The sequence below is a fragment of the Babylonia areolata genome, chromosome 26, assembly GCF_041734735.1.
Source record: "Babylonia areolata isolate BAREFJ2019XMU chromosome 26, ASM4173473v1, whole genome shotgun sequence".
NCBI classification, from domain to species: domain Eukaryota; kingdom Metazoa; phylum Mollusca; class Gastropoda; order Neogastropoda; family Buccinidae; genus Babylonia; species Babylonia areolata.
In genome coordinates, this window is record NC_134901.1 from 2,997,501 (window position 1) to 3,010,827 (window position 13,327).

Genomic DNA, 13,327 nt, shown 5'->3' on the forward strand with positions numbered 1-13,327 from the left:
GCCAGCCTCTCTTCCTCTTTCCCTGCCGGTGTGTATGTCAGGGCTTGGCGTGTGATGCTGGACACTGGCTTCCTGAGGTTGTGTCCGATCCAGCCCCACTCCCTCCGCAGTATCTGCTTGGCCACTGGTTCTTGTCCTGCTCGCTGCCACATTGCTGTTTCTTAGTCTGATGAAAAACTTGTAACATTTATTTCTGTATCTTATCCAGTCCTTTTGCTCATGATTATTCATAGCTCGTTAGACGTTGTTCACTTTCCCCTTCATGGGGGGCTGAGGCCGGATGTGAACAAACCATTCTCAGTCTTCATTCTTCATTCTTCAGTCCTCCCTCTCTCTCTCTCTCTCTCTCTCTCTCTATCTATCTACCTCCTCTCTCTTTGTCTCTATCTGTCTATCTCCTCTCTCTCTCTATCTATCTCCTCTCTCTCTCTCTCTCTCTCCCTCTGTCTCTCTCTCTCTCTATCTATCTCCCCCCCCCCCCCCCCCTCCTTCTCTCTCTGTGTGCTTGCTCGCATGCATGCGTTCACTTTAATAACAAATCTGATGTTAACTTCTTACTACTACCTAAATAGCTTTAATTTCAGGCTCTGGCAGTATAAAAATGTTAATAAACCATCATCATCATCATCATCATGTTAACGTTCAGGCGCTGACGTCAACTCAGCCACTCAGCATGGTCGTACGGCCCTGCACATTGCCTCTGCTCAAGGTCATGGGAATATTGTGGATCTTCTGCTAGAAAAAGGTGTGTATGTGATGGGCATCGTTTTCTTTTTCTTTTTTCTTTTTTTCTTTTTTTTTCAGTTTCTAGGAAGTGTCAGACTGTGTAGACAGATCCAAACATGCTACACTACATCTGCTGAAGAAAAATAGAAAAGAAAAAAAGAGAAAAAAAAACACAGATGCCTGACCTTATGTCATCTTTGCAGTTACTATTTTATCTTATGTATTCTTGGCTTTTCTCCTTTTCTTTTTCATTCAGCTATTATTGCTGAGGTAACCTGGAGACAGGTAACTGGGGAATTATATATATATATATGTGTGTGTGTGTGTGTGTGTGTGTGTGTGTGTGTGTGTGTGAAACTGAAAAATGTCAAGTTCGGTATGCAGAAGTTAAACAAAAACCGTTTGATGTACATATCTGTAAAGTATATTCATATGCTTGTACCCATGTATGCAGCCATTATTACTCACCGTACACATATTGATTACCACACTCAAATCACTCACTTTACACAACCATACACAAATTAGGGCTACTTACCACACACATATTACTTACCTCACACTTATTACATTCCACACACATATTACTTATTACACACACATTACTTACCACACAAAAATTACAACTGTTTGCTTACCACAGGTATATTACTTACCACACACACATGACTCAGAACAATTTACCTTCACATTGGAGGTGGAAGATTTACCAGTCAACAGTGTAAACAACAAGTGATGACAATCACTGGAGTGATGGCCTAGAGGTAACGCGTCCGCCTAGGAAGCGAGAGAATCTGTGCGCGCTGGTTCGAATCACGGCACAGCCCCCGAAATTTTCTCCCCCTCCACTAGACCTTGAGTGGTGGTCTGGACGCTAGTCATTCGGATGAGACGATAAACCGAGGTCCCGTGTGCAGCATGCACTTAGCGCACGTAAAAGAACTCACGGCAACAAAAGTGTTGTTCCTGGCAAAATTCTGTAGAAAAATCCACTTCAGTAGGAAAAACAAATAAAACTGCACACAGGAAAAAATACAAAAAAATGGGTGGCACTGTAGTATGACGACACACTCTCCCTGGGGAGAGCAGCCCGAATTTCACACAGAGAAATCTGTTGTGATAAAAAGAAATACAAATACAAATACAAATCTGTTTGTGATGAATAGAGGAATGGGAACATTGTGGGACCTTCCATCTCCTCACTGGTACAACATACTGTGGCGTGTTTCAGTTTGCATTGTAATGAATGTGCCCTGTTTCGCAGTTTTGTCGTACACAGCAAGATTCAGCCATTTTGACACGAGAACCAAAACACACATTTTGACTTGTGACTTTAATTAAGTGTACATGATGTTCAACAGCTGACATTAGTGAATGATTACGTAAGTTCTTTTTTGTTTCATGTAGCTATAATCAACATTATCTATGTCTTTATGATGTTATCTGTGCACTCCTGACGCTGTCTGTGCATTCTTGTTCAGTTGTATTCTTGGTGTTATCAGTGTATTTTTAATGTCATCAGTGCATGATATGATATGTAAATTGTAATACTAATAATATAAAATAATGAGAATAATAACAACAATAATGATAATAATGATAACATTAATAATGAGAATAATAGCAATAATAATAATAATAATAATATAATGATAATGATAATAGTAATGATAATATAATAATACATCATAATGACAATATATAATACATACAGGGAAATCTGTTGTGATAAAAAGGAATACAAATACAAATACAAATAAATGCAATTTTATATATATAGATATATATATATAGATATATATATATATAGATATATATATATATATATATATATATATAATTTTAATTTTAAAAAAACAGAAGAAGAAGAAAATCATGTTTGTGTTCAAGGAGTCCACATGTTCAATGACCGTGTCCACTCAGTTACCATGTTCAATTCACGGATGCAGGTGCAGACATTGACGCTGAGGATGATTATGGGGAGACCTCCCTGTCCATCGCCGAGAGGTTCGGGTACAAGTCGTGCGGACGCCACCTCTTCCTCTTCCACTGGCAGCAGCGAGCAAAGAAGGTCACGCCTGCTCGCAACATTCCGCTCAAACCTCACCAGAAGACGGACTCTCTGTATCCGGTGTGGAAGCGAGGCGGCAAGGTTAGTGTTCCTTCTCTTGCTGTGTAGGAAAAGGGGAGGTTGTTTTTTGTTGTTGTTGTTGTTGTTTTCAACTTATCTATTTTCTATTTTGTGTGTGTGTGTGTGTGTGTGTGTGTGTGTGTGTTGTATTGTATTGCATTGTATCATGCGTATTTGTGTGTGTATGTGTGTGTGTTGTGTGTTGTATTGTATTGTATTGTATTGCATTGTATTGTGCGTATTTGTGTGTGTATTGTGTGTGTGTGTGTGTGTGTCTTGTATTGTATTGTAATGTATTGTTTTGTATTGTATTGTGCGTATTTGTGTGTGTATGTGTCTGTGTGTGTCTCTGTGTGTTGCATTGTATTGCATTGCATTGCATTGCATTGTATTCTATTGTATTCTATTGCATTGTGTTACTTTTTGTCGTAACAGATCAGTTAATCTCTGTGTGTGTAAGATTTGGCTTCTCTCCCCATGGGGAGCATGTCGCCACAGTGTGACACCGCCATTTTGTTGGCGTTGTTTGTTTTGTTATTTTCTGTCTGGAAGTGCATGTGTGCTCCTCGCAGAGTACATTTATCTCCAGAATTTTGACAAGGGATAACCCTTGTGTTGCTGTCAGTAGGAAATGGCAGAAGAGTGATGTGTGTGTGCATGTGCATATGTGTGTGTGTGTGTGTCTGTATGTATGTGTGTACAGGCTTGTGTGTGTGTGTGTGTGTGTGTGTGTGTGTGTCTTCAAAATCGGTTTTTAATTTTTATAATATGCTCAAAGGAGGCAAAAAAGTCATTTATCTGTAAGTAAGATGATTAGGTTTGCAAATGTTGCCTAGCTTTTACTTTGGGAGTTAAAAGACATTTGTGTTTTCTCAACTTTAATGTGACATTGTTGTGTATTTTGGAAATGTTTGTTCTGGGCACGAAAAGATTATTTTGCAGTAATCCACAATACTCCAATAGGAGTGAAAGGATAATTGAAACTTGAAACTTGTGTGTGGATATGTGTGTGCATGCACACATGTAAGTGTGTGATATATTATTTCAAATATAACCATGTGTTTTCTTCACCTTACTCGACTGTGACTTACTCAGCAGCTTTATCTCATTTTGCACTTTTGCTATCTTAAACTGTTTACGCATGTTGAACAGTGGATTTCTGTACCTGTGTGTGGTCAGTTTTTATTGTGATTTTGATGTGTGTGACCAGTGTTAGGAGTTGGAAGTGATATTTTCAGTATTGTGATACAGTTTTTGTGTGTTGTGATATCAGGAGTAGTTCTAAGTATTGTGATAGGGTTTTTAGGAATTGTGATGTGATATTGCATTATCTATAGGCTTTTTCATGTGATATGCGTGATGAGCATGTATAGTCTGTGATGATTGTGTGTGTGTGTGTGTGTGTGTGTGTGTGTGTGTGTGTGTGTTTCATTCTATCATTTAAATGCATGTTTTAGACATTGGTATTGACATTGTTCAGCACAATTGAACATCTTTTACAAGGAAAGGCGATTTATAAATTAGATTATTATTAACTAACAAACTAACAAAGAACAAGAAATCATTATTATTATTATCTTCTTTTTTTATTATTATTATTATTATGTGGAGTGATGGCCTAGAGGTAACGCGTCCGCCTAGGAAGTGAGAGAATCTGAGCGCGCTGGTTTGAATCACGGTTCAGCTGCCAATATTTTCTCCCCCTCCACTAGACCTTGAGTGGTGGTCTGTACGCTAGTAATTCGGATGAGATGATAAGCCAAGGTCCCTCGTGCAGCATGCACTTAGCGCATGTAAAAGAACCCACGGCAACAAAAGTGTTGTTCCTGGCAAAATTCTGCAGAAAAATCCACTTCAATAGGAAAAACAAATAAAACTGCACGCAGGCAAAAAATACCAAATAAAAAGGGTGGCGCTGTAGTGTAGCGACGCACTCTCCCTGGGGGAGAGCAGCCCAGATTTCACACAGAGAAATCTGTTGTGATAAAAAGAAATACAAATTCAAATCATTATTATTATTATTATTATCATCATAAGCCAGTGTTGAGTGCTCCGTGTCGCAGGCCCAGCTGTACGTGGCCCAGTTGGACAGTCCCGGGGAGTACGAGGGCACGGGGCTGGGGGCACCCAAGCGTGGCATGCATCCCTCCCTCCAGCACAAACTGATTCGCGACCGTGTCTTCAACGCCAATGTGGAGGAGAGCAGTCGACATGAGTCTGAGGAGGGGGATTATTTCCCTGATGGGACAGGTGATGTAAGATAAGATATGATAAGATAAGAATAACTTTATTATCTCCAAATGGAGAAATTTGGTCAGGTGCATTATCACAACATAGACAAGTAAACAACATGGGGACCATAACTGTAAAAGTCAACAACAGCTTTTACGAATATTACGAAGATACAAATGTAAAAAATATCACATACACCGTTTCATACATATATCCACACACTGCAGGTAATAACTAGTATTCTTAATGTAAAAACAGAAAGAATTAAGAAACATTATTTGATTATAATTATAAGCATAGCCTACTATACTGCACATTGATTATAATAGACAGATAAGATAAGATTTAAAGATAAATTGCGGAAAACCGCAACCAGATGTCTGGTGTTGTGTTGTGTTGTGTTGTGTTGTGTTGTATTCTTTATGTCTATTGTACTTGTTGCATTTGTACTGTGTTGTATTTTGTTGTATTGTGTTGTATTTATCATATTTATTGTCTTTCTTGTGTTAATAATAACAATAATAATAATAATGGATACTTGTTGAGCGCTTTCTTCCCCGAAGGGGAGCTCAAAGCGCTTTACAATAAACAAAAAACACACACATCCACCCACCCACCCACACACATCCACCCACCCACACCCACACACAGACACACACAGACACACACACACACACACACACACACACACACACACACACACACACACCCACACACAGACACACACAGACACACACAGACACGCACACACACACACACACACACACACACACACGTGGACAAAGCATTCAAAGGCTATGTCTGTTACATTTCATAGTCACACACACACATACACACACACACACACACACACACACACACACACACACACACACACTGTCTGCATGGATTATAACTGAAATGTCATTGGAAGGGAATGGAAGGTCTATATGCATAGGCATTTTCAAAAAGATGTGTTTTCAGACCGGTTTTAAAAGATTGAAATGAGGAAGAGTGGCGAAGATGGTGAGGTAAACTGTTCCATACTGATGGAGCTGAACGAGAAAAGGAAGAATCACTGAAAGACTGGGTTTTAACACAGGGAGTGAGTAGCCACCGTGAATCAGAAGATTATCTGAGTTGTCGTGGTGTTGTGTTGCGTTGCATTGTGTTGTGTTGTGTTGTGTTGTGTTGTGTTGTGTTGTGTTGTGTTGAGTAGCCACCGTGAATCAGAAGATTATCTGAGTTGTCGTGGTGTTGTGTTGCATTGCATTGTGTTGGGTTGGGTTGTGTTGTGTTGTGTTGTGTTGTGTTGTGTTGAGTAGCCACCGTGAATCAGAAGATTATCTGAGTTGTCGTGGTGTTGTGTTGTGTTGCATTGCATTGTGTTGTGTTGTGTTGTGTTGCATTGCATTGTGTTGAGTAGCCACCTTGAATCAGAAGATTATCTGAGTTGTCGTGGTGTTGTGTTGCGTTGCATTGTGTTGTGTTGTGTTGTGTTGTGTTGCATTGCATTGTGTTGGGTTGTGTTGTGTTGTGTTGCATTGCATTGTGTTGTGTTGTGTTGTGTTGCATTGTGTTGTGTTGTGTTGCATTGCATTGTGTTGTGTTGTGTTGTGTTGCACTGTATTGTATTGTGTTGTATTCATTATATTCATTGTATTTGTACTGTGTTGTATTGTATTGTATTGCATTGCATTGCATTGCATTGTATTTGTTGTGTTTATCGTATTTGCTGTGTTGTGCTGTGTTGCATTGTATTGTATTGACTATATTTATTGTATTAATTGTGTTGTTTTATATTGTGTTGTATTGCATGCATTGTGTTGTAGTGTAGTGTAGTGTGTTACATTGTCACAACAGATTTCTCTGTGTGAAATTTGAGCTTCTTTCCCCAGGGACAGCATGTCACCACAGAGCAGCTCCACTGTTTTCTTTTTTTTTTTTTCATTCTTCTTCTTCTTCTTCTTTCTGTCTGCAAATGTACATGTTTTCCTATCAAAGTGGACTTTCCTACAGAATTTTGCCAGTAAGAACCATTTTGTTAGTGTTCTTTTACATTTGCTAAGTGATTGATACATGTGGGATCTCAGTGTGTCATCTCATCCAAAGGACTAGCATCCAGACCACCACTAAAGGTCCACAAGAGAGGGAGAAAACAGTGGCAAGAATGGAGAATCACGTGCCGAGTTCATTTTCTGACACTTCCTCTGTCTCTCCCTGTGTGTGTGTGTGTGTGTGTGTGTGTGTGTGTGTGAAGGTAATGGTGTTGACACAGGAGTTGTTCAAGAGAGAGGAAGAAAACGTCTTGATATATTTTTGATGACAGCCCAGTTGACCAGAGAGAGAGAGAGAGAGAGAGAGAGCAAACAACAGACATGGCTGAGGGTATTCAACAAGAAGAGCACTGACTTGAAACGTTTGTTGTGTTTGCAGACTCAATGAAGATTGAACTACCACCCATCCATACTGACCAGCAAATCAAAATGTAAGGAACATGTTTTGTGTGATTCACACACACACACACACACACACACACACACACACACACACACATTTACCCTTGTTTCCCCCCTCTCCCTTCTCCTTTAGTTTCTCTCCCTCCCCCACACCCCCAAAATGGAATATGGCTGCCTACATAGTGGGGTAAAAATGGGCATACATGTAAAAACCCACTGATGCATACTAGTGACCATGGGAACTGCAGCCCAGAAATAAAGAAGAGGAAGAAGGTGATGATGATGATGATGATGATGATGATGATGATCTAGGCTGGCTAATTTGAAGCATAACTGGGTGTTATCTTTTTATCAAGCAACAGATCTGTGGAATTCAGATTGGTCTTTACGAGGGAACTGCATTGCTTTAGTACAGTGCTATACTTTCTTCTTCTTTTTTTTCAGTCTGCGTGTATGCATTTAGTACAGTACTATCCCCCCACCACCACCACCCCCACCCCCAATCTGTGTGTGTGTGTGTGTGTGTGTGTGTGTGTGTGTGTGTGTGTGTGTGTGTGTGTGTTTGTGTGTGTGTGTGTGTGTGTGTGTCAAGTCAAGTCAAGTCAAGTCAAAATGATCTTTATTGAGGGTAAAAGAATAAGCTTATACAGCTTTTTTACATCCTGCCCTCATAAAAAAAAGAGAAGAATTTTTTTTTTTTTTTTTAATTTAAAAAGGAAGAAATGGGGGAAGTGGGGGTCTGGAAAAGATATATGGAAATAAACAATTACAAGAAATACACAAAAATTCTACCGAGAACAACAACAACAACAACAGAAATAATACAAGCGTAAATAGCAATAAATTTACATATGATACTGACATGATTACAACATGCAATGCGACACTCTTACATCATTAACTTAATTCAGGAAGAAAAGAGAGAGAGGAAAAACGAGAGAGAAAGCTACATATATATACATGCACATACATACACACACACACACACACACATATATATATATATATAGAGAGAGAGAGAGAGAGAGAGACAGACAGACAGACAGACGGGTAAAGGTAACAGTCGAGAGATGGAAAGGAGTGTGTGTGTGTGTGTGTGTGTGTGTGTGTGTGTATTTGTCTATGAAAGTGGATTTTACAACAGAAATATGCAGATCATTCTTCCATAATAGAGACCTAAGTTCTTTTACATGTGCAAAAGGCAGCTTTGTGCAGAACCTTAGTTTATTTTCTCACCTGGAGGACCAACACCCAGGCCATCATAGACTGTTGTTGCTCTAAGCCATTGTATGTTTTGACTCCAGTTAGTTAAGCTTAGGAACTCCTGTGGTAGTACTAAGACTATTGTATCTTTTGGCTCATTTAAATACGTTTGGAGACTCTGGTGACAGTAAATGAATGACGAATGATAAGGATACTTATATAGCACCTATCCTTGGTCAGAGACCAAGCTCTAGGCGCTTTTCAAACTTGGGGACATTTGCACATCAAGCTGCCTACCTACAGGTAGAACTGACTGATGGCTGCCAATGGTTGCTCGTCATTTCAGGCACGCACACATACACACTCAGACAGACATGTAACATTTTACATGTATGACTGTTGTGTTTATTTACCCTGCCTATTTAGGCAGCCATACTCCGTTTTCGGGGGTGTTCATGCTGGGTATGTTCTTGTTTCCATAACCCACTGAACGCTGACATGGATTACTGGATCCCATATTTGTTTGGAGCCTCCAGTGATAGCGCTAAGTAATTGTATGTTCTGACCCAGTTTTGTTTGGAGCCTCCAGTGATAGTGCTATGCTCACAAACCACCCTGTTCATTCCAGGAGAGGGGGGAGGGTCCTGAAGAAGCCGGATACCCACCAGGAGTGGCTGCAGAAGATCAAGGACGCGGAGGAGAAGGTCAACGAGGAGAAACGCAAACTCCGCGAAGAGCAGAAACTGAAGAGGCTGGAGGAGGAGGAGAAGTAGGAAGCTTTTTTTTTTTTTTTTTTTTTAATGCTTGTCTGTCTTTGACTGTTCAAAATGTCAAGTCTGAGAAGTTGGGACAAGTTTCCTTTGGAATGCTTGTCTGTCTTTGACTCTTCAAGATGTCAAGTCTGAGACAGTTGGAGCAAGTTTCCTTTTGAATGCTTGTCTGTCTTCGACTCTTCAAGATGTCAAGTCTGAGAAGTTGGGACAAGTTTCCTTTGGAATGCTTGTCTGTCTTTGACTCTTCAAGATGTCAAGTCTGAGAAGTTGGAGCAAGTTTCCTTTCAAATGCTTGTCTGTCGTTGACTTTTCAAGATGTCAAGTCTGAGAAGTTGGAGCAAGTTTCCTTTGGAATGCTTGTCTGTCTTTGACTCTTCAAGATGTCAAGTCTGAGAAAGTTGGAGCAAGTTTCCTTTGGAATGCTTGTCTGTCTTCGACTCTTCAAGATGTCAAGTCTGAGAAAGTTGGAGCAAGTTTCCTTTAGAATGCTTGTCTGTCTTTGACTCTTCAAGATGTCAAGTCTGAGAAAGTTGGAGCAAGTTTCCTTTAGAATGCTTGTCTGTCTTTGACTCTTCAAGATGTCAAATCTGAGACAGTTGGAGCAAGTTTCCTTTAGAATGCTTGTCTGTCTTTGACTCTTCAAGACGTCAAGTCTGAGACAGTTGGAGCAAGTTTCCGTTTGAATGCTTGTCTGTCTTCGACTCAAGATGTCAAGTCTGAGAAGTTGGAGCAAGTTTCCTTTGGAATGCTTGTCTGTCTTTGACTCTTCAAGATGTCAAGTCTGAGAAGTTGGAGCAAGTTTCCTTTGGAATGCTTGTCTGTCTTTGACTCTTCAAGATGTCAAGTCTGAGAAGTTGGAGCAAGTTTCCTTTTGAATGCTTGTCTGTCTTCGACTCTTCAAGATGTCAAGTCTGAGAAAGTTGGAGCAAGTTTCCTTTTGAATGCTTGTCTGTCTTTGACTCTTCAAGATGTCAAGTCTGAGAAAGTTGGAGCAAGTTTCCTTTGGAATGCTTGTCTGTCTTTGACTCTTCAAGATGTCAAGTCTAATCCTAAAACAGCAGAAGGAACAAGTTTTGCTCATCATTAAAGATGTCAGACTACCATTGATGATATTAAGTTTGATGCAATTACAAATTTCAGAACTTAAATGATCTGAAAATTTAAAAAAAGGTCTTATACCGTACTATAAGCTGAAGAGGATGGAAGAGGAAAAAGAAAGTTTTGTTCATCAGTGAAGATGTCAGACTACTACTGAAGATGTCAAGTCTGATTCTGTTACAAATTTCATAACTTGGATTATGCTAAAAATGTATATAAAAAAAAATAAAAAAGGAAATTAAAAAAGTCTTCTACAGTATAAGCTGAAAAGGCTTGAAGAGGAAGAGAACTAGGAACAAGTTTCGTTTCATGTAGCTATCTGTCTTTGACCATTCAAGATGTCAGGCCTGATCCTACAACAAATTTCAGAACTAAAATTCTGCCACATAAAAATCAGAGCTTGTACAAGATGAAGAGACTGAAAGAGGAAGAGAGGCAGAAATACGTTTTGTTTTGTGTGGTTGTCTGTCTCTGACCATTCAAGATATCAAGTCTGACCCTACAACAAATTGTTTAACTTCAGTTCTGCCTTAAAGAAAAAAAAAAGGGGGGGGGGGACTTTGGCTACTAAATGAAGAATAAAAAATTAAAAAAATGTCTGAAAAATCTGCTGGAATACTTTCTCTTCTGTTATGAAATCAAAGTTGAAATTCTGCCATCAAAAGCAGTCGTGTCCTGCCCTCTTACTCTGCTGCCAAATTCAGCAGTGAAATAGTATTTGGGAATTCTACCATAAAGTCAGTTCCCATACTTTTTAGCTTTTTGGTTGTTGTTTTTTTCTGTGTTATTTTTTTGTTCAACAGAATGTTTCCTATTCGTGATTACATACACACACACACACACACACACACACACACACGCAACACACACACACACACACACACAGACACACACACACACACACACACAGACACGCACACACACACACAGACACGCAAACACACTAAAAAAAAAAAAAAAAAACTAAAAAAAAAAACCCCTGATTCCTCTTACTCCACCAGAAAAAAAGAAGAAAACGAGCGACTTGGCTATGAGCGCTGGCTGGCTCAACGACAGCAGGAGAAAGCCGACCGCTTGTCCCGCACCGTCACTGCCACTTCCCGATCCCGGCGAGACTACACTGACAGGGAGGACGTCGAAACAGAGGATGGCGGGCCTCAGACCATTGGAGCTTTGAGGGCCTATCTGCGCTCCCTGGGACGCACGAAGACCGGTGTTCCGTATGAAAAATGGCTCAACGACAAGGAGAGAGAAGTGAATGCCCTGCCTGTTGGCAAACTGAAAGCGCAGGCTTGAGCTGGCTGGCTTGTGTGTAATCTGTGCATTTTGACAGTGATCAACAAACAAACAAAAAAAAAGAAGCTGAAATTAAGAATATGCCCTATTTGTTTGTATCATAGTTTGATTATCTATAAAACTGTCAGCTCTATTGCTCCCACATGAAGACTAGCTTATTGATGATGGTGATAAGGATACTTGTATAGTGCATATCTTCGGTCAGAGACCAAGCTCTAAGCACTTTACACACACAGAGTCATTTGTGCAACAAGTTGCCTACCTGGGTAGAACCGACTGAAAGCTGCCACTGGGCGCTCATCATTTTTTGTGTCATTTAATCAGTTTTCAGGCACGCATACCTACACACCTGTACAGACGTGTAGCACCATACATGTATGACCGTTTTATTTACCCCACCATCTAGGTGTTCTTGTTTCCATAACCCACCAAACGCTGACATGGATTACAGGTGTGTGTGTATTTGATCTGCATGAGCATACACACAAAGGGGGTTCAGGCACTAGCATGTCTGCACATATGCTGACCTGGGAGATCGGAAAAATCTCCACCCTTAATCCACCAGGCACCGTTACCGAGATTAATCCTGAGACCCTCACATTGACAGTCCAAAGCTTTAACCACTCAGCTATTCATGAAACTGTCCGCTCTGCTGCTCCTGCATGAAGACTAGCATTGATGGAGGATCTTTTTTGACTGTTGATCAACGATCAGTCAAAGAATATGTCTTCTTGTTGCCACAGTATGCTTGTTGTCCATAAAATCATCATCTGTTTTTCTCATACACAAAAGATGTGTGGTCGATAGCCAATCTCCTTTGATGTTATTACTACAAGTCTTGAGAGTCAAAGTTTCTGTTCATGCTATCATGTTCTCTATGGTGCAGTTGTGGTCTGCCATTATCAGGTGATAATTTCATCTCTTGCCACATTAATTTGTGTAATGCAGCCAAAAATTGTGTGGTGTGTGTAGGGGGTGGAGGGGGAAGGAATGAGTGTATATATATAAAATTTGTGCATGAAGAGTCCAGAATCTTTCAACACAACAGCGTCCACACACATACACATGTATACGCACACATGCATGCACACATGGCCAGTCCCATATCCATACACTTTCAATGAGAAATGGGGAATATGAGGACCATCTTTAGTCCTTTTGAGATTTGTAATTCTGAACATGAGAGGTATTAATTTCATTTTTTAACCATGTCAGTTCTCAAACATGTGAGTCATGGTAAATATGTTACATATCATAGAACGTTAAGAACAAATTTTCTCTGATAATTGGAACTTTCATGTGGTATGATGGCATCAGTAATAATTTCTTGTTTTGATTTTGTTGTTTGCATGAATGTTTATGAGATTGTATACCATTAAAGAGTAAAATAAGCATGCAGTGAAGTCTTAAATTGGTGTGTGTTTTTTTCC

General features: G+C 39.9%; 1 protein-coding gene across 1 annotated transcript in view; it reads left to right on the forward strand.

Moving 5' to 3' along the window:
- LOC143300242 (uncharacterized) overlaps window positions 1-13,289 on the forward strand; it is a 19,709-nt gene extending 6,420 nt beyond the window's left edge. Inside the window, exons 5-10 of the mRNA XM_076613830.1 lie at window positions 647-745; window positions 2,676-2,878; window positions 4,921-5,107; window positions 7,505-7,556; window positions 9,359-9,499; window positions 11,603-13,289. Coding sequence (XP_076469945.1) covers window positions 647-745; window positions 2,676-2,878; window positions 4,921-5,107; window positions 7,505-7,556; window positions 9,359-9,499; window positions 11,603-11,897 — 977 coding nt within the window. The 3' untranslated portion in view covers window positions 11,898-13,289. The remainder of the gene's footprint in view (window positions 1-646; window positions 746-2,675; window positions 2,879-4,920; window positions 5,108-7,504; window positions 7,557-9,358; window positions 9,500-11,602) is intronic.
- The last annotated feature ends 38 nt before the right edge of the window (window positions 13,290-13,327 follow it).